General features: G+C 53.4%; 1 protein-coding gene and 1 long non-coding RNA gene across 5 annotated transcripts in view; one reads left to right on the forward strand and one right to left on the reverse strand.

The window, feature by feature from the left end:
- Positions 1-2,986: 2,986 nt before the first annotated feature.
- Positions 2,987-27,875, reverse strand: part of Ttbk1 (tau tubulin kinase 1) — a 42,365-nt gene continuing 17,476 nt past the window's right edge. For all 4 annotated transcript variants that reach the window (XM_078019984.1, XM_078019985.1, XM_078019986.1 and 1 more), the window contains 3 exons: positions 26,964-27,525; positions 6,868-8,465; positions 2,987-6,170 (listed from right to left, as the gene is read on the reverse strand). In XM_078019984.1, coding sequence (XP_077876110.1) covers positions 5,780-6,170; positions 6,868-8,465; positions 26,964-27,525 — 2,551 coding nt within the window. In that variant the 3' untranslated portion in view covers positions 2,987-5,779. The remainder of the gene's footprint in view (positions 6,171-6,867; positions 8,466-26,963; positions 27,526-27,875) is intronic.
- Positions 15,146-20,868, forward strand: LOC144366204 (uncharacterized). Its single transcript, XR_013425159.1, has 3 exons — positions 15,146-15,523; positions 20,146-20,251; positions 20,403-20,868. It is a non-coding gene; the product is annotated as an uncharacterized LOC144366204 (long non-coding RNA).

Here is a 27,875-nt window from a genome sequence, read left to right on the forward strand (position 1 = left end):
TCTTCTTCGATGCTCCAAGTTTAGGCTGGGAGTTCCTCCCTGACCTTCGGTATCAAAGCACTTACCACGTGTAAAGTGGTCAATTCTATCCACTTCTGGAGAACATGCTGAGCTTTGTCTCAGTGCTCAGTGTCTGGCATAGCTTCTGGTGTACGTGGGTCTCAGCAATAGTCTACAAGATTAGTTGACTAAGTGGGTGAATGAATGAATAACTGACTAATAAATAATAAACAAAGAGTCCATGGCATTCATTGATTAATCCAATCTCAGTAATAATCAAAGAAATTTTAAAATAGAATAAAATTGCCTGGCCAAGTATGGGCACATTCCTGTAAATCCAGTAGCTTAGGAGGCTGAGGCAGGAGGATCTCAAGTTCAAAACCAGCCTCAGCACTTATCAAAGCCCTAAGCAACTCAGCAAGACCCTCTCTCTAAATGAAATATTAAAAGGACTGGGGATATGGTTTAGTTGTTGAATGCCCCTGGGTTCAATCCCTAGTACCAAGAAAAAAAAAAAGAACAAAATACATTTTCTTTTTTAGTTTTAGAAGACACAATACTTTTGTTTATTTATTTTTATATAGTGCTGATGATCAAACCCAGTGCCTCATACATGTGAAGCAAGTGCACTTAAAAGAAGGCAGTTGCAAAAGGATCATGCATTAAAAAAATTTCATTTATATGAAATATCTAAAATAGGCAAATCAATTGATAAAAAGTAGGTTAGTGGGACTATGATGTGATTCAGTGTTACAGTGCGCCTGACATGCATGATGTCCTGGGTTTGATTCCCAGTACTGCAAGAAAATAAACTGCAGATTAGTGATTGCTTAGCATTATAGAGGTTTCTGGGAAAAGGAGATGACTACTAATGGGTAGAGTTTCTATTTGGGGTGATGGAAATGTTATTGGTCACCTGTGCTCCTTTGCTTAAGTTCTTTTCCCAGTCTTTTTGAAATACCAGGGATTGACCCCAGGACCTTAGGCATGCAAGGAAAATGCTATACCATTGAACCACATCCCCTAGCCCTGGAAAAGCTCTAAAATTGGTTGTATAACTCTATGAATATACTAAAAAACATTAAATAGTAATCTTAACTGGTGAATCGAATGGTATGTAAGTTATATTTCAATAAGTTCACTTTAAAAAGTTGGGATAACTAGACGCTGTGGCCCATGCCTACAATCCCAGCAATTTGGGAGGCTGAGGCAGGAAAATTGCCAGTTTGAGGCCAGCCTCAGCAACTTGTGAGGACCTAACTTAGCAAGACCTTATCTCAAAATAAAAAAATAAAAAGGGATGGGGATGTGATTCAGTGGTAAAATACCCACTGGATTCAATCACCAGTACCAAAAAAAAAAAAAAAGATAAAAGGGGAGGGGCGCCCTGTATTTCAAGACTTTGTTAGGCATAAAATCACATTTCAGAATAGTAGGTATAATATGCTTCCTTTTATTTATAAGAAATGTTTACATATATGGATAGACAGAGAGAAGAGTTATTATAAACATAAAAAAAGATCTATAATGATATACACCAAGCTGTTCACAAGAGTCGCATTCATGGATGGGGTCTTGATATTTTATTTTATATGCTTCTGGCCTTTACTACGAGTATTCCTGATTTTGACATTTTAAACAAGGAAAGTGAAAGCACGGGGGGCCCACTGAAGACCCTAGACCCCACTAGTGACTGTGTTGGAAAAAGGCGGTCCCAGAACACCATGGTGGCCTCCTCAGAGACAGTAGGGCTTTGGAGCCTGAGCCTTCCCCCTCACTGCCATCCCAGTGCTACACAGAGCCTGGGCTTGGGACAGAAATCGTTTATGCATTCACTAGGTGAAAGTTCCACTCCTAAGTGAACTTAGCATTCAAAATGCAAAAGGTAGCACATCCAACAGTACAGCTTCCTCCCTACCTGGGTCCTCTCTTCCTGAGGTGACCAGAGACTGCTGATTCATCTCATGCTCTATTCCACCCAAAGAATTGTACCATATCCTGTTGTCATGGAAACTGGCCCATAAGTGTATATAAAGAGCTGCCTCTTCCATTTTACAGTCTCATAGTACCCCATGATTGGGGTCCCCATCACATGCATGGGCCATGCTCTGTTGTCCAGTCCCAATTAATGAACATTTAGGTTGCTGCGGAACAGTTACTTTATAGGTCCACAGTCTCTTATCCAAATCAGAGACAGAAAGGTAATTTTTTAAAAAGAAAGAAAAGGTAATTCAGTGCATATTCCCTATATTATGAAATACCCTAATAGAATCTAGAGCAGTGCCCCATAATCAAAAACATTCATATTTCCACTGAAAACATGTATGATAAGTGGAATTAATAAAGATTATAAACCATCCTGTCCTGTTTTGATATCAAGTGAGTTTGTACCAATCTAATGAAAAAATTCCCAGTTTTCAGAACTTTGGAGGTTTTGGAATTACAGGTGAGGCTCTGTGGTGCAATACAAAGAGCTTCAGTGAATAACTTTGGACACACATAATTGGTGTGTGTACAAGTACATCCCTAGGGTAAATTTCTAGAAGTGGAGACACTGTGTCAAAGGCTATGTTCATTTGTGATTTTGACAAGTTTTGCTATAATAACCTTGCTTGTGAGCTGCTGTACTTTGTGGTTTTCCCAACACTCTCCTTTTTGTTTGTTACATTTAGGGCAATGAAAATTCTTTCTTCCTCCCTCCCTCTTGCACAAAGCTGAGATTTAGTCTCTGACCCTCAGCAGAGGTAACCAAGGGGCTGAGAAAGTCCAAGCTTTGCTGTCAGGAGGCTAACAGGACAGTCTCCCACCTGTATGACCTGTATCCATCCTGAGCTTCCATCCTCCTCTGTAGACACAGTGTCAGCTTCTAGGACAGTCCCTGCCCATTTACCCACCAACCTGTCCTCTTTTTTCCTGCCCATCCCCACTCCCAGGGGTTGGGTTTTGATCTCCCTCTGCCCAAAGGGAAGAAGAGTCCAAGCCAACAGAAAGGTCCACAGGCTTTTTAATGGTGTAATGGCTACTTCCCTTCCGAGACCCGATCTAATCACGACAGCGGCTTCCAGGGTGTTGGGGTGGGGGTAGATGGGTTGGGATAGGCAGAGGCCATGCAGTGACTGGGGAGGGGTGGGGGAGAGGTGTTACATTCTGTTTGGCATGTAAACATTCTTCAGTGGCTTCCCACAGTAGAGGGTGGGCAACTCCCTGTCCCTCCCCCCAACCCTCACAGGGCTGTTTCCTGGAGCAAGCCAGGCCCCTCAAGGAGTTGGGGAGGAGGAAGCCCATGTACTTGGGGCAAGGCCCTTCTCCTGTGCCCCCTTTGCACATAGATTGACTGGGGAGGGGAGGTGTGTTCTGAGGTGAGTACACCCCACATCAGAGCCAGTGACATAGGCGGTTGTGATGGGGAGGTGCCGGGGAAGTGGGGGATGGTGGCGGTCGTAGTGTAACACTCTTATAGAGGAGGAACTCAAGACCTGGAGGGCCTGATGCAGGGGATGGATGTTCAGGGAGAAAGAGGCAGCAGCTGAGGGTGGGGGCACTGGGAGGTGTGGATCTCCCTGGATCTTTCATAGGGAGAGAAGCAGACTCAGTCCCCTAGCCACACACCCACCCCCCACACTGGCTCTTTCCCTCCTCCTACCTTACCTGGTAACATTCAGTGACTCAGAGGCCAGGCCTGAGGTCTAGGGCAGACTGGGTTTTGTGTCAGCCAGCTCTGGTGCTGGGAGAAGCTGGGGGTGGGATGGACCTGGGGCTCTCTCAACACCCTCTTTCTCCCAACTCCAATCCAGGGTGTTGTTGATCCTAGGGCAGAGGTGAGGCTGGGGGCCCTACATTCACAGTTCGGTTGGTAGCAAGGAGCAGGTCCAGGGCCTGGGCACCAGGGGTCATGCCCTGGTTCCCATCTGGCAGGAGCTGATTGTCATTCAGAGAAGCTCTAGGTGGGAAGGAGTGGCCCCTCTTCCACCCCCTCTGCTGGACCCAGAGGGTGGTAGAGGGCCTTGGGAGGGCCTCAGGTTGACAAGAAGGGCTGTGTCTGAAGAGGTTTTCCTGAGTGTTCTGGAAGCTTCTGCATCAGCATGGGATGGACCTCAAAAACTGTCCACTGTGGTGTCCTCCCCTGGGCTGGTCTGCAGAGAAAGTGCCCCCTTGGCATGGAAGCAGCTGCCTGAGCCTGCTGACTCTCCTTGAGGGAGTTCAACTGGCACCGCCAGTCTGCTCCTGGGCCAGCTTCTTCTCAGGTGTCCTTCTGGGTGATGGTGGCTGGATATGGCCAGACCTCTGGGGCAGGCTGAAGCCTCTTTTCCTCTTCCCCCTAATGTCTTGGCTTGCTCTCTATGGCTCAGGGAAGGACAGAGAGGCCAGGCCAGGGGACAGAGTCTATAGGTGCTGAGGATGGAGGAGCCCTGCCGGGGCCCTGTCCCAGATGGGCAGGGTTGACTGTCTCTTCAGCAGCCAGTGGGCTGCTTGCCCCACAGGTAGGCAGCTGAGGCTCATGATGAGGTGGGATGAGCTATGCTGGAGCCAGAACCCAGGAGGAGGCCCCACATCCATGCTCCATGGAGCAGTGGCACTGCATGGACTGGGTTTAGGACAAGATGGGACAGGATGAAGGGTGAACTGGGAGGAGTGGGCATGAGCTAGAGACCCAACACACAAGTACACAATTGGAAAGTTAAAAGGGACGTTCTGCCTCCAGGGACCAACTGTCAGTCGACCAGTTCCTGCTCCCTCTGCCCTTGGGGGAGATGATGTCTGACTCAGCCTACTCCCCACAGGGAGTGACCCAACCAGAACCCAGACCTTGAATCTCCAGAGGGCCAGAGCAGAGAAGGTGATAAATAGCCATTCTCCACCTGCATGGAACTCAGGAGAGATGGGAGCTGGCTGAAACTGCAATAGGCAGGATTGAAAATAGAGGGCAGGAAGGAATTCCTGATGGGAAGGGGTCCTGAGCAGTACTAGATCAGGGGAACAGGGGGAGAGAGAGTGAAACCTTTTAAAAATCTTTCTCTAAATTTCCACTGGGAAACACTTGCCCAGAAAGCAGCCCACACTCCTCCCACTATGTCCCCATGGCCCCACCCAAGTTTAGGAGGATAGGGGTCTCTGCACTCCAAATGTACAAAGAACCCCCTCCCCTTGCAAGAATCACCTGCCCACTGCCCACTGCCCACTGCCCAGGATTGAGCTGACTTTGAGGCAGGTCAGAGCAGTCCCCTCACACCTGAGTATACCCATGGCCCCAGGGTCCCACCTTCCCAACCCCATGGGGCTGACAGCTGAGAGGCCTTCCCTGGCCACCACAGGAGACAGTGGAGGAGGCTGGAGTCTCCACTTCTGGAATTTGAGGCTGTTTCGTGGAGGGAGGGAGCATTGACTGGAAGAGGGAAGGAGGGAAGATGCTGCAGGAAGGGTAAGCAGAGGCCCCTGGGGAGCATGGAGAGCAGCCAGGGCCTAGTGTGTGAGTGGGGGATGGCTGAGCCTTCCCGGGCGGAGGGGTCGTCGTGAGCCTGCCCGGGCAGAGGGGCAGCAGGAGGAGGGGAGGACGCGGAGAGAGAAAGGAGAAACAGCTACTCCTCTCCCCTGGCCTGGCAGGGCCAGAAGGGTGCGACGTGTGCTCGCGCACGTCCTCGCAGATGCAGGCGGGAAGCTGGGGCCGCGGGTGGCGCGCATGGGGCGCGTAAGGCTGTGCTGGAAGCTGTTCCAGTGTGGCCAGCTGCGGGCGGGGGGGCCGGGGTGAGGGTTGGGGGGCCGAAGAGAGCCGCGGGCGTCATTATCTGGTCCCGGCCCGGCCCTCCGCGACCCCCGCCCGGCCTTTGGTTGTTGCGCGTTGACTCTGGAGTTTCCCTCTGGGTCCTTTCTTGGCTCCCCCGTGGGTAGGGGTGCCGTCAGGCTGGGCTCGGCCCTGGAGGACACCCCGGGGTGGGGGAGGCCCAGACCGGGCATGGTGAGAGGGGGAGGGGCTCTCTTTGCGGGACAGGGACTGGCTCCGTGGGGACGCGCTGGGATGGCGTGGGGCCGAGGTGGGGAGGCCAGGACTGCTGGGCGCGGGGGGCTTGGTGGCTTGGGCTCGCCTTGGGCCAGGACCACGACCTGGGAGCTGTTTCGAACTGGGACGGGGGTCAGCAGCAGGGGCCGACCCTGGGGGCTTCTGCAACTGGAGCCTGTTTGAGGATCAGAGGACAGAAGGAAAGCAACAGAAAAGAAGAGGGCAAAGAAACAAAAAAGGAGAGACATTTTCAGAACGCTCGTGGCACCCGTCCCTAGAGGCTTGCATCCCTTGAGTCCTGCATCCCCAGAGCCAGATGAGACTGAAGAGACCAGACACAGAACAGTAAACGGAGCCCTGGTGCTCCCTCCTTCCTGGGCAGGACCCCTCAGAGTCTCACACCCCTAGGCTGGGCTCAAAGAGCCTGCTGCAGGCTTTCTTTGAGGGCCCAGTTTCATCTTTAAAATGCTCATACTAATCTGAAATAAACTGTGTTTGTATTAATATAAAATAGTGTTTTCTCCCAACTGTTACAAAGCTCTGGGCTTTATCGTTTGCTTCAAATGATCCAATGGCACACCAGAGATGTGTGTGAACCCTGCTGGTCTCCATCAACCTTTCCTAAGCCTGGCCTCCCTAGCATCCTCTCCAGATGTGCTCACCATAGCTACTCCCTTGAGCCCAGGGACAGCACTGACCTGAATCAAAAGTGAGACAGAACTCAGCTGGAAATAGTAGACTGGAAGTAAAGCTGAGGGTCCCTCCTGAATCTTCCATAGCCCAAGGTTAACCTTGGCTCTGGGGAAGCCCCTTCTAGTAGAGGCTTCTGTGGTCACCCTCTGCCCACCCTGGGGCTGGCAGGGGTTTCTCACCTGCTGGTGATGGCTGTGTCAGATGCTGGGGCCGCACCATGGGATCTGCCCGGGGGCTGCTGGGCTGCGGCAGGCGTGGGCATGCGGATGCTGATGGGGCGGGGAATCCGGCTCCGGGTGGCAGCTGCCCTCCCGACCTTCCTAGGCAAGGCTGCTGCTGCTGCTGCTGCTGCTGCTGCGGGCTCTGAGGCAGGCGTGTCCTCCTCGGAGCCCGTGCCTGAGAGTGTCTCAGAGGCACGACGCTGCTCCTCGCTGGAGGAGGATGAGGCCCCCGAGGCCAGCCGCAACAGCAGGCGACCCTGCCTCTTCTCCATTACCAGCCGTGCCAGGTCCTGCTGTGGCCGGACCCTCTTGTTCCACCGCTCTTTGGCTGACAGCGAGCCTGAGGGTTCCGATCCTGTGTCCTCCTCAGACAGCAGGACAGGAATACGGCTCCTGGGGCGAGGGCTTAGCCTGGCCTGGCGGCTGGGGGAGATGGTGGCCATTTTCTCAAGGCCTGGCTCTGGTGGGGATGATGCTAGGACTGGCCCGTCAGTAAAGGCTGGGCCATTGGGCAGTAAGTCTGTGGCCACCTCTGAGGGTGTTTCTCCTGGAGGTCCAGACAGGGCACAGCTCTCCGTCTCAGCTCCATCCAGCCCTGACAGGGCGATGCCATTCTCTAGGGGCACTGGAGCCCCCTCTTCCATAATGCCCCCCTCAGAGGGCACCTCCAGACCCAGCTCGCCCCCAGTGCTGAACTCCTCAGGCCGCAAGGCTTGTCCTCCGGAAGACATGACGTTCAGGTGGGTTTTCTCCGCAATGTGCACAAAGGTCCTCTCAACTTTGGTGAAGGGTGAGGAAGTCACTGCCACACCCGCTGTCCCTGTGGAACCAGTCCCCATTCCTGGCCCTGCTCCAGGCCCCGGGGGCTTGGGCTCAGACTTGAGGACGGAGGACAGGGTACCTGGCTCCGACACGTCAAGTTGGCTGCCAGTGGGCTGGGGCCGCTCATGCTGAGGAGTGAGGGCAGCCAGGGTGCCCAGGTCAGGGTCGGGGGCCAGTTCGGCAGTGACGGGTGACTTCTTCATGTCGCCAGGGGAGACGAGCACCAGCGTTTTGGAGCCCTCCTCAGGTTCCAGGTCCCCGTCAGCCATGGAGGCCCGGCCCCTGGACTCCTTCTGATCGTCAGCTAGTAGTGTGGACGGGGCCCCCTCCTGGCTCCGGTCGGTGCTCCTCTCGCTCCCGTCACTGCTAGAGCCACTGCGGGGCTCCAGTACCTCCTCCAGGGCCACTGCCTCCTCTTCTTCCTCCTCTTCCTCCTCCTCGTCCTCTTCCTCCTCCTCCTCTTCTTCCTCCTCCTCCTCTTCTTCCTCATCTTCATCTTCCTCCTCCTCCTCCTCCTTTTCCGGCTTCCCATTAGCCTGAGGCTGAACAGGAGCCAGCGGGACATGGGGGGTGGTGAGCAGCATGTGCGAGAAGCCCACCCTCCGGACCCTGTTGAGCAACCGTGCCCGTTCTCGGTAATCGGAGAGGTCTCTCTTGAAGTCCTGGTAGGGCAAGCTCAGAGGCACAGCTCGCGGGAGGCCATTCATCTCAAACGGGGGTGCCACAGAGAACACCTGCAAAGGGCACACACAGGGACCCGCTGAGGTTACATACCTTCTTTGCCTGGAGAAGTCTTCAACTGCACCCACAAGCTAGAAACCCCCCCCAGCCCCCAGGTGCAGCCACCACAATGTTTGTCTGCAGAGGGGGGCCCTGGGTCCGTTTCATTCATTGCTATATCCTCAGGCCCTAGAGTGATCTCTGGCACCTACTAAGTACTCAGTAAATCTCTCAAGAGTGATTAAGTCCAAGTTCCAGGTCCCTATAGGTCCCAGACCCTGATCCTAATGGCTTTTCTGTCTCCCTGCCCTCTCCATTTAACCCCCTCCTTCCCTCACTATGTGCATCCCAAACCCCAGAGCCAACTGTAGAGTTCAGTTGATAGCAGAAAACAAGAACCAGAAGTTACCATAGCCACGATTTACATCTACCTTCCCTTTGAGAGATGAGGAAACCAGGCCCAGAGATGGACGGCAAGAGTCTGTGTCACTTTCTGAGAGGGGCATGCCCGTGCCGGCCATGGATGGCTAGCCCTCCCTATCCCTCCCTGGGAATAGCTTCTCTACAGCCAGAGAGCTGACTGCCCACGGTCACCAGAACCTATGTTCAGTGAGGGTGAACATAAAGCTGTACTCGGTCACTCAAAAGTGCAGGCTGGGCCCCTGGAGCACCAATCCTCTTCCCTCCTGTGCTGGCCTGACCTGTCAGCCAGGAATTTGTCCAGCCCTCATAGATAGATTTCAACTCAACTAAGTTTTCCACTTCGAAGTCTCATGCAGAGCCCTTGGCAAAGTAATGGCCAAACCTCTTTTTGGATTTTTAGATGCCGGCCACATCCTCCTTTGGCCTGCTTCCTTCCAGACTAGAAAGTCCACCTTATCAGGACCTGCTGTGTCTCCTTCACCTCCTGGATCCCATTCACCCCACAAATCTATTGTGGACCTACTCAGTCCACAAACATCCCTAGTGCCCACAGTGCACTGGGCCCATTGTGGCTGACAGGGCTTTGTTCCCCACTGGGATGTTGTTGACAGTGGCTGGCACTTTGTTAGCCTTTTTGAATACACTGAGCCTCTGTCTTCCTGAACTAACAGAATACAGCCCATCCAGACCAGAAGCCCCTGCTCAACTATCCGCAGTCCCTCTGAATCATCGCTATGTCTGCTCCCCGCTGCAGCCCGTGAGCACCACTGATCCTGCCTATGGTTCCCAGCCTGCTCTCTCCACCCTGAACTCTCTCTGCCCTGCCATCCGTCCTTCTTGGAGCTGCCTGAGTATCTTCCTGGAACTCAGATCTGACTCTCTCAATCTCTATAGCAAACCTGCATTGTCCTCAGAAGACAGTTCCCATCCTTGGCTTGACGCAACCCCAGCCCCACCCACTCTGGCTCCCACCTTCTCTCCAGCCTCACTTACTGCAGTCCCCTGCCATGTGTCCCAGCCATTCTGATGCTGCCAGAACATCTCTAGACACATCAAACGTTTCACACTTTGCCCAGGCAGTTTCTTCTGTCCTGGGGTCCCTCAAATCCTCTCTGTTCATGTGATAAAATCCTCCTCTTTTTTCAGCCATTCTTCTTCCACAAAGCTTTCCTGTCCACCCGTCAATCAGACTTCATGATTCTCTCCTTCCTACTTGTATACCCACATCTTCTATCTGCGTGTGTTCACATGGTTCTTTCTCTTATAAACAGAGCCCCTGGAGGGCTTGCTCTTCCTTCCTTCCTTCCTTCCTTCCTTCCTTCCTTCCTTCCTTCCTTCCTTCCTCCCTCCCTCCCTCCCTTCCCCCTTCCCCTCCTCCTTCTTTTTTTTAATATATATTTGTAGATGGACAGCATGCTTTTATTTTATTTGCTTATTTTTATGTGGTGCTGAGGATCAAACCCAGTGTCTCACACATTCTAGGCAAGCGCTTTACCCCTGAGTCCCAGCCCCAGCCCTGGAGGGCTTTTTCATTCATTCACTCATTTAAGAAGTGGTCCTTGAAGCTGGACACGGTGGTTCACACCTGTAATCCCAGCAGCTCAGGAGGCTGAGGCAGAAGGATTCCAAGTTCAAAGCCAGCCTCAGCAAAATTAACGAGGCCCTAAGCAACTTAGCAAGACCCTGTCTCTAAATAAAAAATAAAAGGGGCTGGGCGTGTGGCTCAGTGGTTAAGCGCCCCTGGGTTCAATCCTTAGCACCAAGAAAAAAAGTGGTCCTTGAATGTCTGCTGTCCTGTTTACCATGTTATAGGTTAGGAATCTGTGGATCAAGTTTTAAACAAGATAGACATGGTTCTTGGTTTCATGATGAATTCGATGTCTACATCAGAAAAAGAAATGAGATGATGGACCCTCCACAAAGGTTGTGATCCTATATATGCTTATATGAACCAGTTTGTATAGCAGTGGGCTTCCGGATAACTCAATAAATGTCAGCTCTTCCTATTCCCTACTCTACTCTGTCTGGTTTGTAATCATTGTCCTTTCCCCAACTTCAGAAAAGTGGGACCCCACACCTATGGGGGTGAGGTGGAAACAGGAGAAGCTCTGCCACTAGGGCTCCAATACCAAAGCTGGTGGAGGGTGAGGCAGGAAGCTGCAAGGCCAAGCATCTACCAGGTTGTGTCTTCCCCTGCCCAAATGCCACCATCTTCCTTGTAATCCATGCCTTTGTCTTTGAGGACTTAATTGGGGAGGGGGAGTAATTCAAGACAAGGTAGTCCTGGGCCCTGCGGGACCCCAGCACACCATGAAGGGCCAGGCAAGGAACATCCTTGGAACTTTATCCTGTCCATATCCAGGCTAGAAGTCCCCAGAAATTGTTTTCTTTATCCATCCCCTTCATTCATTCTCACTCATCCATTCACTCGGTTAGCAGACGTTAAGTACTGACTCTGTGCCAGGTCTCATGTCGGGGCATCTTGCCCCATTCACTTATGGATGTTAAAGCTAAAGAAAATGGCTGGCGGAGGGGAAGGAGACTATTGTAAGTTCCTGGGTAAGTGGGAGGCGATGGCACTTAGAACCAGGGACAGACAGACATGCAGAGCTCTGGTCATGTTTCTCTCTTGCCTAGCTTGGAATTTGCCCTCCTAGCACCAGACACATCCCACCCAACAGGAGTGTCCTTTGGCTGCACCTGGTCACCCTTTCTCTGAAGAACCTCTCTATTTGCCCTATCCCATGGCTGACTTCTTGATATCATAGTTAGAACTATCCTTTCCACTGCCAGCTGACCAAGCCCTGGCTTGCTGTGGAGAAGTCCCGTCCAGAGGATGGGACCCTCACACACAGTGCCCACAATAGATGATTGCAGGTTGAATCCTCTCTGCTTCATCTCAAGGCCGTCCCCTCCTACTACCTGGGAGAGAGGAAGAACAAGAACTGAAATCAGTTGCTTGTCATAAAACCAGACTGGGTCACCAAGACCTGATGAGAGGAATTGATTTGGATACTGTTCCAAATCAGGAAGCCTACTGACCAGGTGGCCCAGGACCTAAAACTCTTTCCAGTGCTTCAGTGGCCTCCCACCCCATCCCTTGGCAGGGGAATTGAGACCTTCTGCCCTTTGGGAGAAATGACTGTGACTTCAGCATCAGTACCTCTTCACAGCAGTCTAGACAAGCTGGATTTTCTATTTCAAAGCCCCTCTGCTTTGCTCCCAAGCTGGGGAAGGACAGAGGCCTGGCTCGGGCTCCTCCCTCCTCAGTTAGCCTAGCCCTCTCCCTACCTTTCCTGGGTGCCCAGAGAGCTCTTGCCCCTTGATCTTGTTGTGTTCATTCACTCAGTCAGTCACCTCTGGATGTCCTCTGTATACTTGGCCCCAGAAGCCTGAGGACACCACGGGAAGGGCACGGTTATGACACTGCTCTACTCCACCTGTGCTGGGTTCTAGCAAAGGCCAGTCAACTCTGGCCAGTCTCAGACCTTCTTACTCTCTTTCTAGGGCAGTGAATGAATTTGCATCATGTGGCTCCCAGGCCTGGCCTGGCACAGCATTTCTGGTTTTTTGTTTGTTTGTTTGTTTGTTTGTTTGATTTTTCAAGTGCAGAGCCCACTGAGCACAGTGGCATACACCTGTAATCCCAGAGGCTCAGGAGGCTGAGGCAGGTGGATCAAAAGTTCAAAATCAGCCTCAACAACTTAACAAAGCCCTAGGCAACTTAGTGAGGCCCTGTCTCCAAATAAAAAATTAAAACATGCTAGGGAGGTGGCTCAGTGGTTGAGGGCCCCAGGTTCAATCCCCAGCACAAAAAATAAAAAATTAAAGTGCAAAGCTTGAGTCCCACCCCCAATTCTGTAAGTCAGCATTGAGGCCCAGAACTCCTGCTGTTTTAAAACTCCCTGGTGATTTGGACTGAGTTCAGTAAAAGACAGAATTGGCAAGGGTTGGATAATGGGGGAGAAAGAGCAGGCCATTCAAGCAGAGATCCTTGAAAAGGGTGAACGCCCCAGCCCCATCTTTCCCTCCACTGAGCCCAGTTGAGAGGACTGAGGTCTGGGCCCCACCAGCTTCAGGGTCCAGCCAAGTCCATGTTGACTTCTGTAACACTGTCACTGGGGACAGTTACTCCACATACCTGCATCCCAGTGCCCACACAGGGTGCATAGGGCAGCTCTTGTCTGGACCCCAGCCAGGCCCAGACAGTGTAACACATCAGCCCAAAGTCCCAAGGTTGAAGGGGAAGGACCTGAGAGGGGTTGACCTCAGAAACTGGCTATCATGCACAGTCTGCCTCCCCACCTCCACCCTGGAAGACAAAACTGCTGAGAGAACCACCCCCTACCTCCCCACCATGCTGGAGTCCTCTGGTCTGAGAAGAAAGGAAAGGAACCATGAATCAAGTAGCCTCTGGCAGCTCTTTGGCCACCATGGCTGTTTTACCCAAATTCTTTCTCTGTTTTTCTGCCCTCTCTTCACTCTAAACCCACCTATGCCAAGTCAAGAGTCCTTCTTCCACTCTGCCACCCACACTCACTCTGGACAGGGAAGGGAAAGGTGGGAATATAGCTGTTCATGCTGGGGCCCCACAGGCTTCACACCCTTGACCTCCAGGCCTCAGTCTCTCCAACCTTCCCCCTGGCCCAGGGCCAGGAGCTGACAGGTGTGTCCCTGTGTGTGTGTGTGTGTGGGGGGGGTGTCTTCAAAATGCCCTGAGGGTTGTGAATACAGCCCTAGCTGGTCCTTCAAGCAGATGGAAGCACCATGCTTGCTTTGGTCCCAAAGAAGAGAGATACTTTCTTCTTTTGCAGTGTTCCTGGTGGTGAGGGACAGAGAAGGAGAGTCCCTGGGGCTCCTTCAGCCTGTCTCTACAGTCTGTCTCCTGTTCTCTCTTCCTTAGTGTCCCACAGCTGTCATTCATTGCCTTAGTCTTCCTTCCACCCACACTGCATCCCTGCAGCTGCAGCCTCTGCACAATCCCTGTCTAGGTGCTCTCTCCTACCAAGTGTTCCCCCTTCTCCCAGGCAGGAGAGGGGACAAAGCAGTGGGGGAATCCAGTGGATCTCACATCACAGCAGGACTCCTCAGGGAATCTGGAGTTGGACCTAGAGACCAGTCCATGCACTACCTCCCCGCCATGAAAGAAGACAGTTGGGTAACTCAATTCCAAGTAGACCCTGCGCACCTCCCTTGGCGGGTGTCGGAGATCCACAGACCTGGAAATGGGCCCGGCCCCACCAGTCCCTGAGTCAACAACATACCAGCCGCTGCCCTCTGCCCAGTGGGTGCCCCCAGAATTGAGGTCTGCATTGACTAGGAGGGTAGGAAGAGTTGGTGAAAGAAAGCAGGCCAAGGCGCAGGTTCCTGGAAGGCGTCTTTAATAAGGATTTGGTAGTACACAAGCTCTCCGGATTGTCTGCATGAACATACCAGGGACTTAAAAAGGCACAAGATCCCTCGCACAGCGACGCGTGACTACGGGGCGCCCCCACCCCCGCCCGTGCGCGGCCGTGTGCGCGTGGGTGCGTGTCCGTGTCCCACCCCTGTGGCGGCGCCGCGCGTGTGCGTGTCGGTTTCAAGTGTTGGATTTGTACAGTACTCGCAATCTAGGGGCAGGGGTGCTCAGTGCATGCTTTTCTACCCGGGCCCGGGGGGGCCCCCCCGACGCCGCTATGTACACTAAGGAGGACGCACCCCGGAGAGAAAGAGGAAGAGGAAAGAAATAAAATAAAATAAAATAAAATAAAGCGTCCCATCTTCGTGTGTGTGTGGGTTTGAGTTTCTCGTGCATGCTTATGCTGGCCGGGTCGGGAATAGTGCAAGCGTATATTACAGTTTTATTGCAGTACAAAAAGGGGGGTCGGGGAAGGATTTATGATGGGAGGGGGAGGCTCAGGAATAAACCGGCTGGGACTTGGGACCTCCAGGAAGGTCCTCTTTCCAGCCCCTTTCTCATCCCTCGCTCCTCCCCCCACCCGAATTATCTCCCGACGACGCCGAGAAGGGGATACCCGGGTCCCTGGAGGGAGGGAGCTCAGCTGGGCCCCGGGACTGAACTTCCCCATCCCGCCAGTCTCACTTTTCGTGGGGCAGGGGACAGCCCCTCTCCTCGCTCAATACTGTCAACTCTGAAGGGCCCGGAAGCCCGCCCCTCCCCCACAGAAGCCCCTCCACGTCGGGGGAGGGGTCGACGGAGCAAGTGCAAAGGAAGCAGATGTTGGTCCCTGAGTTTTATTTTGGGGGATGGGGTTGGGGGAAGAGCTGGAAGTGGGGGTGTGTTTGGGGACCCCCAGGGCCCTTAGTTTGTGGATGGGGTGGGGCAGAGGACGCAGACTGGGGCGTGGACAAAAAGGGGGTGTCGGGTGGCTCTGAGAGACCTAGGCTCAAAGCTTTGCTCCCTCTCAACTCTGGGCTCTTTGGCATCCAATTGCAAGGCCAGTTGTGGGAGCCGGCAGCCCTGTGGGCGGCGAGGTAACGGGGACCTGGGGTGGGGCGACGGGCCTGCCAGCAGCCCTGGCAGGATGAGGAGCAAGTCCCGACTGCTCCCCACCTGGCCCGGGGCCAGGGACGAGGGGCCGGGACCTGCCGAGGGGAAACGCAAACGGAACGGAGCGCGGGAACAGGGCGACGGGGAGCGCTAACCCAGGTTAAGTACTTAGCAGCAGGCAGCTCGGCGGGCGCGGGGGCCGGCACCAAGTCCCCGCCAGGCGGGGCGCGGGGCTGGGACTGAGGCCAGGCTGTACCCTGGTCACGCCGCGTAGCAGCTGGTTAAAAAGACCGAACGTACATTCTTGGTGCGACGGCCACGAGGGTAGGGGCAGGGGCCAGGCGGAGTGGGGAGGAGTAGGGCGGGTCCCCAGGGAGGGGACCGAGCTGGATGTGGCTGTAGGAGTCCCTTTACAGTTAGAAACCTGCAAGAGCGGCCCGGAAGCGCTCCGGACCGGGCTGCTAGGGTGCTGTTGGGAGAGTGGATGAGTGGATGAAGTGTGTGTGCAGCTTCAGAATGTATGTGTGTGTGCGTGTGTGCGCGCGTGTGTGAGACCAGCTGACCCCCTCTCCCCCAGCCTATGCAGGACGGGAGGACAAAGGGTGGGACTGCTGGCAATAGGGAGTAGGAGAGGAGATCTAGAAAGGTTCCCACAGTACTTGGGGCTTCATTCCTCCCCCCACCTCTACTTAGGGGAAAGGGGCACTTAGCATCAGGGGCATCCTAGGCTAGGAAGCCCAGAGGGTGGTACATGAGAAACAATAGGGATATGGCCTTCAGACTGGGAGCCTTTCCCTTAGTGAGAAGGATGCTTTAAGCTTTCAGAGGCTGACTATGGGGGTAGGCTGGCTCCTGCCCCTGGGGTTGGGAGTGTCCCAGATCTAAGTGGAGTTTGGGGTTCAGTGGGGTGGAGTGGCGTCAGGTCCTCCTTAGGGGTCCATGCTTCCATCCCTAGGTACCAAATCAATCCTGGAACAGCAGAGGACACAACATGTGTGTCCCCATAGCGAGAGCACCCCTATCCAGAATCAGAGCCACATCCTCCCTTAAGCATGATCCCTTCCCCTGACCACCCCATTCAGATAAATTGACATAGCTCCTTTTGTCTGCCTCAGTGACTGGGGCTCCTCCCACTCCACTGCAGAGACAGCACCCAACCTCCCCAGATAAAGGAACCTAGAGAGGAGACACATGGTAAGAAGGGTACTGGGACCAGCCTGGCTCAGAGGTGTCACTATTCTGCCACCCATTTGGCAGGGCTGGGTGGGTCTTTTTTCCCCCAAATTGAAAATGCAAAGGGAGAGTGTGGGGTTCAGGATATTGGGGAGGGGGCAAGAGTGCTGAGTGGTTATTGCTATGACAAGCTGCCTTGAGTGCATGTGGGGTTGTGTATTAGTTATTGAGAATTTAATAGAACATTTTTCACGGACCCAGAGTCCTCACAACATACTCTCTCCCACTGAAAAAATACCGGTTCCACTAGGTGGTCCTATTCTGATCACCACAAACAAGTCTCGTGGTCCCACACACTCAGGCACGTCCACGTGACACGTATACACCACACACACCACACAGTCCTGCTGGCTGAGAACTGCCTTCTCTAAGAAGCCCAGCTGGTTTGAGTTCCTGGGAAGAACGCTGCCCCCTCTACTGCAGCCCTGGCTGTATGTGCATTGGGGAGACCTTCAGGCTCCTGGGGCCTATGAGCTTGGGTAATCTCCTCCTGGAAACTGGTTTTGTTAGGCTCACACACAGATTTTTCTTTTTTCTTTAAAAAAAAAAAAAAAAAAACTGTTCTGTGGTCTGTGTGTAAATGTGTGTGTGAGTGTGTGTTTTAAATTATATGCCAACAATTCAAAATTGGGAGATTTCACATAAAAATTGGAAGACAGTGACAACTGGTCTAACTGAGGATAGTGGTCAGGGTGGAGGCTTCCTGTTTACCACAGTCCCCAAACCTGTCATTTCCCTCACACTCCTGTATAAGTTGGTAACACTGGCTCAGAGTCCCCTGATCAGTGCTTAGCAATGCCAGTATCTCCCTGGCTGTGAGCCCAACCTCTAGAACCCCACCAGTACCAAGGTCAGGATTCAGAGCACCTGTTTTCTCACCGAACTTAATCTACCCATCTAATTCCCAGGACTGCTATGGGATATTTGGGGCCATGTGGGATTGAGGGGGAGGGGTCCTGGAGAAACAGGGTCCAGCCATTTCAACTGACCCCAGTGCTCTGGAGTAACCTGCATCTGGAAAGAATGGCTCAGAGACAACTTGCCTCTTCCTATATAGCTGAGGAAGGACCAACCAGAAAGGACCATAAATAAGTAAACTACTATGCAGAAGAAAACGTTTAAAAAGTCCTACAGAACATGATCTTAGTTATTCAGTATTGGCAGGCTTTCCTATAGGTTTGTGTAAATGAAATGTTATTATTAATCCATTAAATGCAGTAATACTGGGATCTACCTCATAGGCCTATATGAGGTTCAAATGAGTTAATATTGTAAACTGCTCAGATCATTTCCTGGCACATGATAATAAGCATTGTGTGCCAGTGACTATTAAATAAAAAAATAATTGGAAGACACCAATATATGCAGGGTTTGAGTACACCGTATGAGAACATCGTTTTCAAAGTACAACAAAGTGCTATTTGAGCTGGCCACAGTGGTGCATGCCTGTAATCCCAGATACTTGGGAGGCTGAGGCAGAAGGGTTGCAAGTTCAAAGCCACCCTGGGCAACTTAGCCAGTTGCAAAGATAAAAAATAAAAAGGGCTTGGGGTGTAGCTCAGTGGTAGAGTGCCCCTAGGTTAAATCCCCAGTATGGGGCTAGGAAGAGGACTGTCTGTTTTCAAAGCTAACCATGGGAGGCTGCATGCTTTCCCCAAGCAGGGTACCGTTTCTGGAAACATTCTGGCCTGCTTTTTTGGAAAATCCTATAGGGAAAAAGAATCTGACAACACCGGAGGCTCATAGCACCCCTATCTAGCCTGGGAACCTGAGATGGCTACTCAGCCCTTAACCACGAAGGGGCTCTACCCAGCCCTACATGGACATGAACTCTAGTGAATAACTCTAGTGATTAAAATGACCTTAGAATTTCCAAAAGTCAAAGCCATCCTGAAAAGATAGTGTTATCAAGACCATCTCCTGTTAGCTCAGAGCTTTATGGCTTACAAACACTCCTCTAACACAGAGGATATGCAAAAGGATGTCCCCCCAAGGACAAAATATTTGGAATCATGGCCTTGCTTTAAAGGACACAAACTCTCTCACAAGGGTCAGTTCAGGGTGTGTGAGTTTGAAAACTCAGCCACCTTGGGATGCTTAGCAGTTCCCCCACCCCCAAAGGCTTTGGAAACAGTAACATATACTTAACGCTAAAACAAGGCTGGAGCCCATGCCATCATCTTTGATAAGTCACAAGGCACTTTGGGATCTTAGAGTACCTCAAGGTCACCGAGATAAAGATCTGCTCAGGGTTGGGTGGTGGAACTTTCTGGAAGGGAATGCCAGATAACAGAGTGCTTGGTTTGGGTGAGCCCCCGTGCTATTGACCTATGGAGTGGAGAGTGGGCACACTCCCCTCAAATCACCCCCTGCCACCACTTGGGGAGGATGGGAAGCAGGCCAGAGGGGAGAGGAAAGAGAGGGGGGCAGTGCAGGGAGGAGGAGAGTGGGGATGTAGTTAATCCCACCCCCTCACCTTTGTGCTTTTTGTTTTCTGTTCTTTCTCAAAGGGTCTACCAAGACCCCTCCCCTAACTTCTGGGCAGGGTGTGGAGCCATCCAGAAGAGCCCTGGGATGACAGAGGCTTGGGTCTGGGGAAGTTCAAAGTGAGCAGTCAGAATGGAGGTGGGGATGAGACATAAGTATTAGGACCCAAGCCTGGCTTTTGTTGCCAGATGAAAAAGATGCTCTTGGCCCAGCCATTCTCATTTAAAAAAATAATAATAACAATTTAAAAAAAGATTGTTCAAATTAAGTGGGTGCTATGGAAGTAGATCATAGCCACTGGACCATACCACAATGCTGGCCATATGTAAGGACAGATAGGCTCCAAGACACTGCCCACCACACTTACAGCACTCCCTGGCTGAAGCAGGGGCCTTAACTCTACTCTAACCAGAGACATCTGGGGAGTTGATGGATCATGGAGTTGGGAGAGAAGGAGAGATCAGAGGGAGAAGAGGGTAGAGAGAGGAGCCAGGATGAGGGTAAGTGCATAGGAAACTATCAAGAACCACACAGACATCTTTCTGGCGCTCTGTCTCTCTCTCTCTCTCTCTCTCTCTCTCTCTCTCTCTCTCACACACACACACACACACACACACACACCACACACACACCTGTAACACTGTCTGACTTCAATGGGTGCCAGTCACATTACGGTCTATGCAAATGACACTCCCTGGAACTGTGCAGGGCATAGCCTGAGCATCCATCTATGGCAGTCTTGCCACAGGTACAAACACCCATGACAAGCACACTCACACTCACAAGTGTGCACGCATGCACACAAGCACACACACAGGCACAATCTCTCTGAAATAAACATTTTTGCAAATCATCCGGTCTCCTCCCCTCCTTAAACAGGTACTGCCTTTTCTGGGCACCCTCTTAACTACAACCCCATTCCCCAAGGAACAGAGCTGCTGCTGGCATGGGCAGAAATGAAGAAAGGGAGACTTGGGATCCCTGCAGTGACAGGTTCAGGGCTGAGAAATGGGCAGAAAGGGCATGAGCAATCAATCATTTTGACCCCCACTCATCTCTAGATCCCACTGATCTGCCTACCTCTACTCTGTCTTCACCACCACCCTGGGGACCAACCAGCTTGGCTGAGCACCTATAGGAAGAAGTCACCTCCTAAGAGGGACAGAGGTGAGCTGCTCCTCCCTGGCATTGGTCCTGAGACACCAGTGTTGCTATGAGCACAGAGTTCTCCCCAGGTAGCTCCTCATCCTTAACAATCCCCTTATCTGCACTCTATCTAGACAGGTCCCCTCACTGTTGGGTTCCATTCTGCCTTTAGGAACAGATCCCTGACCCGGACCCCGCTGCACCATTCCGTGGCTCCTGAAGAGCTGGAGCTAGACAACCAATCCTAGCAGTGAGTGACAGCACATAAGTCTTGGGGGAGAGGCAGCTGACCCAGAACTGAGCCCTGGGCTTTCTGGGATAAGATGTGTGAGGAAAGTGACTGGTCTCCGTGATGATGGCGTGGGAAGGGCTCATCAGATCCCAGGGTTACCCCCTCCCCATCACTGAGTATAGAGACACCTCCTCACCACACCCCAAGCCTGGCACCAGGCCGATATCCCATCCACAAGGCCACGCACCCTGCCCCAAGCCGCCGATAAAAGACACCAAACACAAGCCCACTGCCAGGGTCCTGGTCTCCACCAGCCCTTCAGAAGTGGGTCAGACCCAGCCATGCCCAGAGATCGCGATTAAACGGAACAAAACCCAGGCCAGACTGACTGGCCTAGTACACCTCATCTCTGACAACCTGGTTTCCACTGGACCCCAAACCCAGTGCCCCTGCCCTGTCCTCAAAACTGCACGGCCAGCCCCACCCCTTCCAGCACCATTTGGCTGGCACCTAGCAAAGGGAGACGGTGGGGGGTGGGACGGAGACTGGGGGGCAGGAGTATTACAGTACCTTGGGCCAACGTTCTAGGGGGAGCTGTATTGCACGGTGGGGCGGGACGGGGTGTGTGTGGTGTGATTATTGCGTCCTGGGAAGGAACCGTGGTCTCTGCCTGCTCCCCACCCCCCCCACCTGCCCCCTCCAGGAGGGGGGGGGCCCAGCCTAGGTCTTGTGGGTGAACCGGGCCCACACCTGCTGCAGCTGGGACCGCGAGATGCGGAGCACCGAGGGCACGAGTCTGTGGTTGCCGGCGGCGAGGGGCGCGTGGCGCCGGTGGGGCGCCCGCACGGGGCTGCTCTCGGCCGAGCGGCTGCGCTGAATGAGGGAACCGGAGGAGCCCGAGGAGCCGCCGCCGCTGGGGTGAGGGTAATGCTCGGTCTCCAGCGTGGAGGAGGAGAACACGGAGGACGCCAGTCGTCGCAGGGGGCTGTACCGCGGGAGGGAGTGCCCCGAGAGTCTGTCCTCCTCCAACTGAAAGAGACCAAGAGAGTGGAGGGAAAAGAGGCGTCAGGCACAGACTCGACAGCTGGGCCACCCACCGCTCACAGCCCCTGCGGCGCTGGCCTCCAGCGCCCTGTCCTGAGCCTCCTCTGGGCACTTGTCACACCATGGTCTCCCAGCAGAGACCTTGGTCACTCACCTGCTCCGAGAAGCTTTCTTGACTTAGCCCCTGTCTAGCTGGATTCCCTCCACCAGGGGAACCTCCCCCTAAGGAAGGCCCTCTGCCTCTGTCCTAGTCACCTTGGCAGGGTGCTGCCTCTCCCCCCACCAAGCTCCAGCTCCTCACCAAGGATCAGCCCTTGCATACCTTCCTTGCATACTTGGCACCCCAGACCCTTCACAGGACAGGATCAAACTCTCAGTGACAGCGGTTGGACTCTGGAGTCCAACGACTCATGTTTTAATGTCAGCTCTATCACTTACTCTATCTGGGTGACCTCAACTTATTTGTCCCTCTGTGCCTCAGCTTCCTCTTCTGTAAAATGGGATAAGAATCCAGGTGCAAAAAAAAAAAAAAAAACCCAGGTGCAGTGGCACACACCTATAATTCCAGTGACTCAAGAGGCTAACCCAGGAACATCACAAGTTTAAGGCCAGCCTCCTCCCAACTTAGCCAGGCCATCTCAAGATAAAAACAACTGGAGATGTAGCTCAGTGGTAAAGCACCCCTGGGTTCAGTCCCCAGTACCAAAAAAAAAAAAAAAAAAAAAAAGGAGGTGGGTGGAGAAGAATGGTCCACACCTCATAGGGTGTGGGGGCCAGGTGTGTACACTAGTAGCACTTAGACAGTGCCTGCCAGGGAGTGAGTGCTGTATTCCTGAGCCACCTTAGAATCCTTTAAGCCATTCTTGAGAATGAGGACAGGAGTCAGGAGGAGGGGCAAATCCAACTCTAACTCTCTCTTCTCTCCCCAAGGAGCCTCCAGGCAGGCAGCAGTGGAAGGAGCAGCTGCCTCCTCAGCATCAGGAAGAGTCCTGCCCTTGAGCTTCTTGCTCTCAGAGGGAAAGAAGTATCCCAGGTGCATGGGGTTGGAAATGGTGGCCTGGGTGTCACAGACCTTTCCCATGCTGACCCCTAGTCCTCCTGGGACTAAGGTCAGCTTGTATTGTGGCAGTTAGGACTGACAAGGCAGCTCTAGGGATGAAGGAGGAGGGTACTGGGGACACCCAGCCCCGTCTAAGACCCATCTGCCCTTGCTGGTGTCAAATAGGGACACAAGGGACTTGGCATGGGACCTTCTGCAGAGCAGGGAGAAAGAGTATCAACTGCCCCACCTGCTTCCTCTGCCAGTTTCTTCTAGGCCAAGTCCCATATGCAGCAAGGTTAGGAGCCAAGGCCCACCTGGAGAGACTGAGGGGCAGAGGCACCCACAGGCCCCTTCTCACAGCACATGTGGGTGCCTTGAGTTGAAAATCCCAGCCAGAATTTGTCAGCTGCCAGGGAGATTTTCGAAGCTTACACTGAGTCCCAGCAAGCTGCGGCCCTTCAGGCCAGGCACCCCTGGGGCCCTCTACCTATCCTCAATGCTCCATTGAAAAATCACCCCTGTGACAACACCTCAGCTTCCCACATTCCTGTCCTAGCAGATGTGAGTGCTCCATTCTCCTCCTGATGACCCTGATTATAAATGTCCACCTCTAGACCTACCTTTGTACCCCATTTGAGCTCTGTAAGCACAGGACTGTGAATGAAGCCTCATTCATCTTTGTCCTCTAGTCCCTAGATCACTGCCCAGCTCATGATGGGGAAATGTTTTGGTGGTTTCCCAGCAAATGTCTGTGTACTCTGGGAAAGCTGACCAGCTGTTATCAGTCAGAGACACCCATCAAAGGTGGTAAACAGCTCTCCCCCAAATCACATACTTGCTGGCTATGTACCCTCTGCCCCAGTTGTCTCGGCCCTTTCTAACTTCCATCTGAAATTCCCTGAAGAAGAAAGCCAGGTGTGTGTAAAGAAATCTCTCTGAAGTACCGTATCACGCACACGGAAGAACAGGTGCTTAACGGTACACCTGGCCCCACAGGATTGTCCTCCCGCCCTCCACGGGGTAGGGGATGGAGCTGCAGTGTGTGCCAGCTCTAGGGAGGGATTCCTTACAGGAAAATGGCAGGCAGAAGGGTGGGGGTGGGAGGCTGTCCCTATAGAAACTTCTAGTTACTCTGGAGGTGGAGAGTCCCACCGGCTGACCTCCAGTGTGCTGTGAGGATAGGAGCCTCCACCCAGTCCCAAGCCAAGCTCAACAGTCCACTCAGGGTCCCAAGGGAAGAAGGAAAAATGTCTGCCAGTCCAATTCTCCCCCTTCCTCTGCCCTTGAAGTAGGGTCTTGCTTGTCAGGTAGAACATGCCCTTCCCACCTTTCCAGCCACACACAGAGGCGACTGTGCACTCAGTCGTGCCCACAGGCACATCTGCCCACAGGGCCAGCCAGCTGGCATGCACAGATGTGTGTATGCATACACACACACACACACAGGTGCCAGGCACCCACTCTCTGACCCTGAGCAGACTGTTTCCTCATACTGTGTTGCTCCTCTGCTTGCTCAACAAACAGACCTGAACTGAGTATCTCAGAGCACAGTCCCTGGACCCAGCCACCTGGGTCCAAGTCCTGGTCCTACCATGTATCAGCTGGCGACACTGCTAAAAACAGCTGCTACGAGCCTTACTTACAGGGTTGCCTGTTCGGGGTGTGGTTGTGAGGAATGCATATAGAAAATGTGACAATGCCTAGTGTCAAGTGCCAGCTGTTATTGTCTTCAGAATTATTACTCTCATTGTTATTATCCTTCCTGCTCTGACATGCCAGGCATCCAGGCATCCCTACACACTCACAGCCCCCTACACTCCCCACAAACCTGCCGATGCGTGTGCTCACCAGGTGCACATCCACCTTCTAACCCACTCCCATGCTCAGCCGACACAGAAATATATACAAACACGGTGACAGAATGCCACCAACCTCAGTTCTGCCCACCAATACCTCACCCCACAGACACATCATGGCCCCTTCCATGCTGAGAGCAAGACCTGAGCCAGGCTGGCTGCATAACAGACCTATGCCTACTCCCCCAAATCTCTCTCTCACTCCCTTGGCCAGAAGTCCCCAAAGTGAAGATGGTTCCCAGAAATCAGGGAAAATCTGAAGATGAGAAAAACTTCAGAGATAGCTCAGCTCCCTCACTGTGAGATCCAGAAGGGGACAGTGGTGACTGTTCCATGGTCACCAGGTAGAGATGAGCAGAACCAGGTACAGACTGAGGCCTCTGACTTTTCTCTGGGCTTCCTCCCAACACCTGCTGTCTTTCTTTTTTTTTTTTTTTGGTACCAGGGTTTGAACCCAGGGACGTTTAACCACTGAGCCACATCCCCAGTGGGGATATTTTCTATTTTAAGACAAGGCCTCACTAAGTTGCTAAGACTGGCCTCAAACTTGTGATCCACCTGCTGGAATTACCGGCATGTGTCCCCATGCCTGGCTGCATGACTGTTTTGGGAGCTTCCTTGAATTCCTGGTGGCACAACCTATGATCACACCTGTCTGCTCTGCCACCTCTGCTTCCTGGCTTATGACACGTGTTCAGGGAGTGGGGAATGAGGAAACAGGGGAGCCGGAGGCATCAAACAGACCTTGATCCTCTCCTGCTTTCCTGGTGCCAGCCGTAATGGGAACAATGACCAGGTCCCTACACAGCTGGGCCAGTCCACATCCTGCCAGGGCCAAGCCTCCAACTCAAGCCAGCTGGTACCTCTCTGGGTAGAGACTCATAGTCCCCACTTTTGAGCCCCCAGTATACAGGGAAAGGCCAGGGGGTATACTCCCCAGGATCCTGGTTCAGAGATCCTCTCTTCTAGCCAGGACCTCCACACAGGGATGGTCCCATGCCCACAGTTGCCCTTCCTAGGGGACCCATGTGATCTCAAACCAGGCCTCCCATCTGAGCAAGGGGCAGAACCGGCCCACAGCCCTGCACCTGGGGTGCACGCCCCTACATGGACCATCCAGTGGAATGGGGCACCGCCCCTGGGCCCTTCCAGCATCACTTTCTTGGCTCTCCCCAGCCCTTCTGAGGAGTTGTAGAGTCCATTTGGCACACAGTATAAGAGTTTATGTCTACTTTCCAGGTCAGAAGTCAGCCTCCACCCACCACAGAGAAGCATGGCTTCTTACCTATTCTGAAGCCCTGTCCTTGTCAGAAAAAAATAACCACAATACCATGAGACATGCTCAGACCCTCAGCCTCGCATTTGAGATTTGACCACCATCTGGTCCCTCCCTGTCCTTGCCATCTTGTCCCTCAGTCCGCCCACACAAGAAGGTAACACCACAGTAAGGCTGGGCCCTCCCAGGGCCCTCAGACACACCCACCACTGTGCCCGATCTAGAACTGCCTCCACTGTCCCCACTGTCCCCTGGCTCTTGGGGCTGTCCCCTGCAGTGAAAGCTGCACTGACAGTAGAAACAGCCTCCTCTCCACTCCTTGTCAGCCCTCCCTTTCCTGATTTTGGTGACCCTCTGCTCTTCATGCTCCACCATGCTCTGTCTCCTCTTCCGTCATTATTAAGGGCTCCCTTCTTCTCAGTCATCTAGATGTGTTTCCTAGCTTCTGTCCTCATGCTTCGGTCTCCCCACCCTGCACAGTCCTCTTGGGTGACATCACCCATTCCTATGGTTCTCAGAACCTGAACTCTGAAACTCCAGGTAAGCTCTTTCTCCTGAGCCTCCGGTGCCTCCAGGAAAACATCCTTCAGATATTGGGAGCTTGTTATGTCAAATTCTGCACTCCATCACGGCACGGCAGCCCCCCCAGAGCCCTGGGCATCCGCCAAGACACCCCTCCCCATCTTCTGCTCCATCACGGCCCTTCTGTCCTCTCCCCAATGCCTTTTGGCTCTGTCCAACTTGCCCCACGTCCACAATGCCCACCCCGTCCAGGCTGCCAGTGTCTCTCCTGCTACTGCCTGTCAGGTAGCCTTCCTGCCTCTAGAACCCATTTTCCACACAGAAGCCCAAGAGATCATTCAAAAGTACCAAAGTGATCATGCCACACTCCTGTTTAAAAGCCTCAGCTGGCTCACCACCCCCTCCATGGTGCCCACAGACCCTGTCTCAAAGCCCAGCTGCTGCCATGTGCGGTGCATTCTGACTGCCACCTCCAGGCCTTTGCACATGCAGTCCCTGGACCTGGGAGGCCTCTCTCCTGCGTTGTCACCTGAATATACTGCTCACAACACAAGACTCAACTCAGAACTTGGAGGGCACCTCCTCTAGAAGCCTTGCCTGCCCCCGAGGCATGGTCTCGGGCCCTTACATCTGTTTATCTCATCACGCCTGAGACTGCTGGGTTCCCTGGCAGCAGGGGCTGCACATAGAGCACTTCAGGCCTGCACACCAGGACTCGAATGAATCTGGGGACAGGAAGTGGGGTGCAAGCCCAACCTTACCTGTCTCTGTGGGCCTGTGGGATCCGACTCTCTCCGTCGAGGGCGAGGTCCCGAGTGCAGGGGCGAGTGGGAAGGGCTGCCAGGCGTTGGGGGCTGTGATGTCTCTGACCGGCCATCAGCCTGGCTCAGCTGAGGTGGTGGGGGCTGAGGCGGCATCTGCCGCAGGTCCTCCTCAGCTAGTGTCTGCATACTGCGTCCCCGGGGCCGAACAGTAGGTTCTGTCCCCGTCCGCCGCCGCTCCTCACCCTCCTCGGGCAGTGGCCGCAGCTCCTCAGGCTCCTCATCTGTGGTGCCCGATGTGCTGGGCTCAGCCCCAGGAGGGAAGTCCTTGAGCTCTGTCTCCTTGTCAATGATGACCCACTCCTTGCTGTCAAAGTCCTCCTCCTCGGCCAAGGGCACCGAGCGGAAGGCATTGCTCAGGGCCTCCTGCTCCACGGAGGCTGACACGTCCATTCGGCCACTGGCCTGCCGGTCAGCATGGCCCGTGTCCACTGAGAGCATCTGAGCCGGCTGTGAGGAGCAGGCCTGGCGCGAAGGTGAACCAGGCAAATCCATTCGGGACCTGTGGAGCAACCACATAAAACTCAGTGCCAGGCCTCTCTGGAGCCCCAAGGGTCCCAAACAGGTGACAGGGTGGAGTAGGACTCCTGCTCCTGACTCAGCACCTCTCCCCCTCTGGGCCAGGCCCAGTCACCTCCTGCACTGCCACCCTCCACCCTTACTTCCTAAAAGACTTCATTAGTTCCTTTGTTCATTCATTTAGCAAATACTTCTGAATGGTTACTGTGGTCCCGGAATGTACACATGCAGAAAATCTACTCTGGTTTCTGTACCTAAAGAACACTCGCTGTTCTCCAGGCTTTCCCAGGGAATCTAACCTTCCTAAAACCAGCTGATCCAGTGCTCCTGCTG

Source organism: Ictidomys tridecemlineatus, chromosome 8 (genome assembly GCF_052094955.1).
Source record: "Ictidomys tridecemlineatus isolate mIctTri1 chromosome 8, mIctTri1.hap1, whole genome shotgun sequence".
Classification (NCBI taxonomy): domain Eukaryota; kingdom Metazoa; phylum Chordata; class Mammalia; order Rodentia; family Sciuridae; genus Ictidomys; species Ictidomys tridecemlineatus.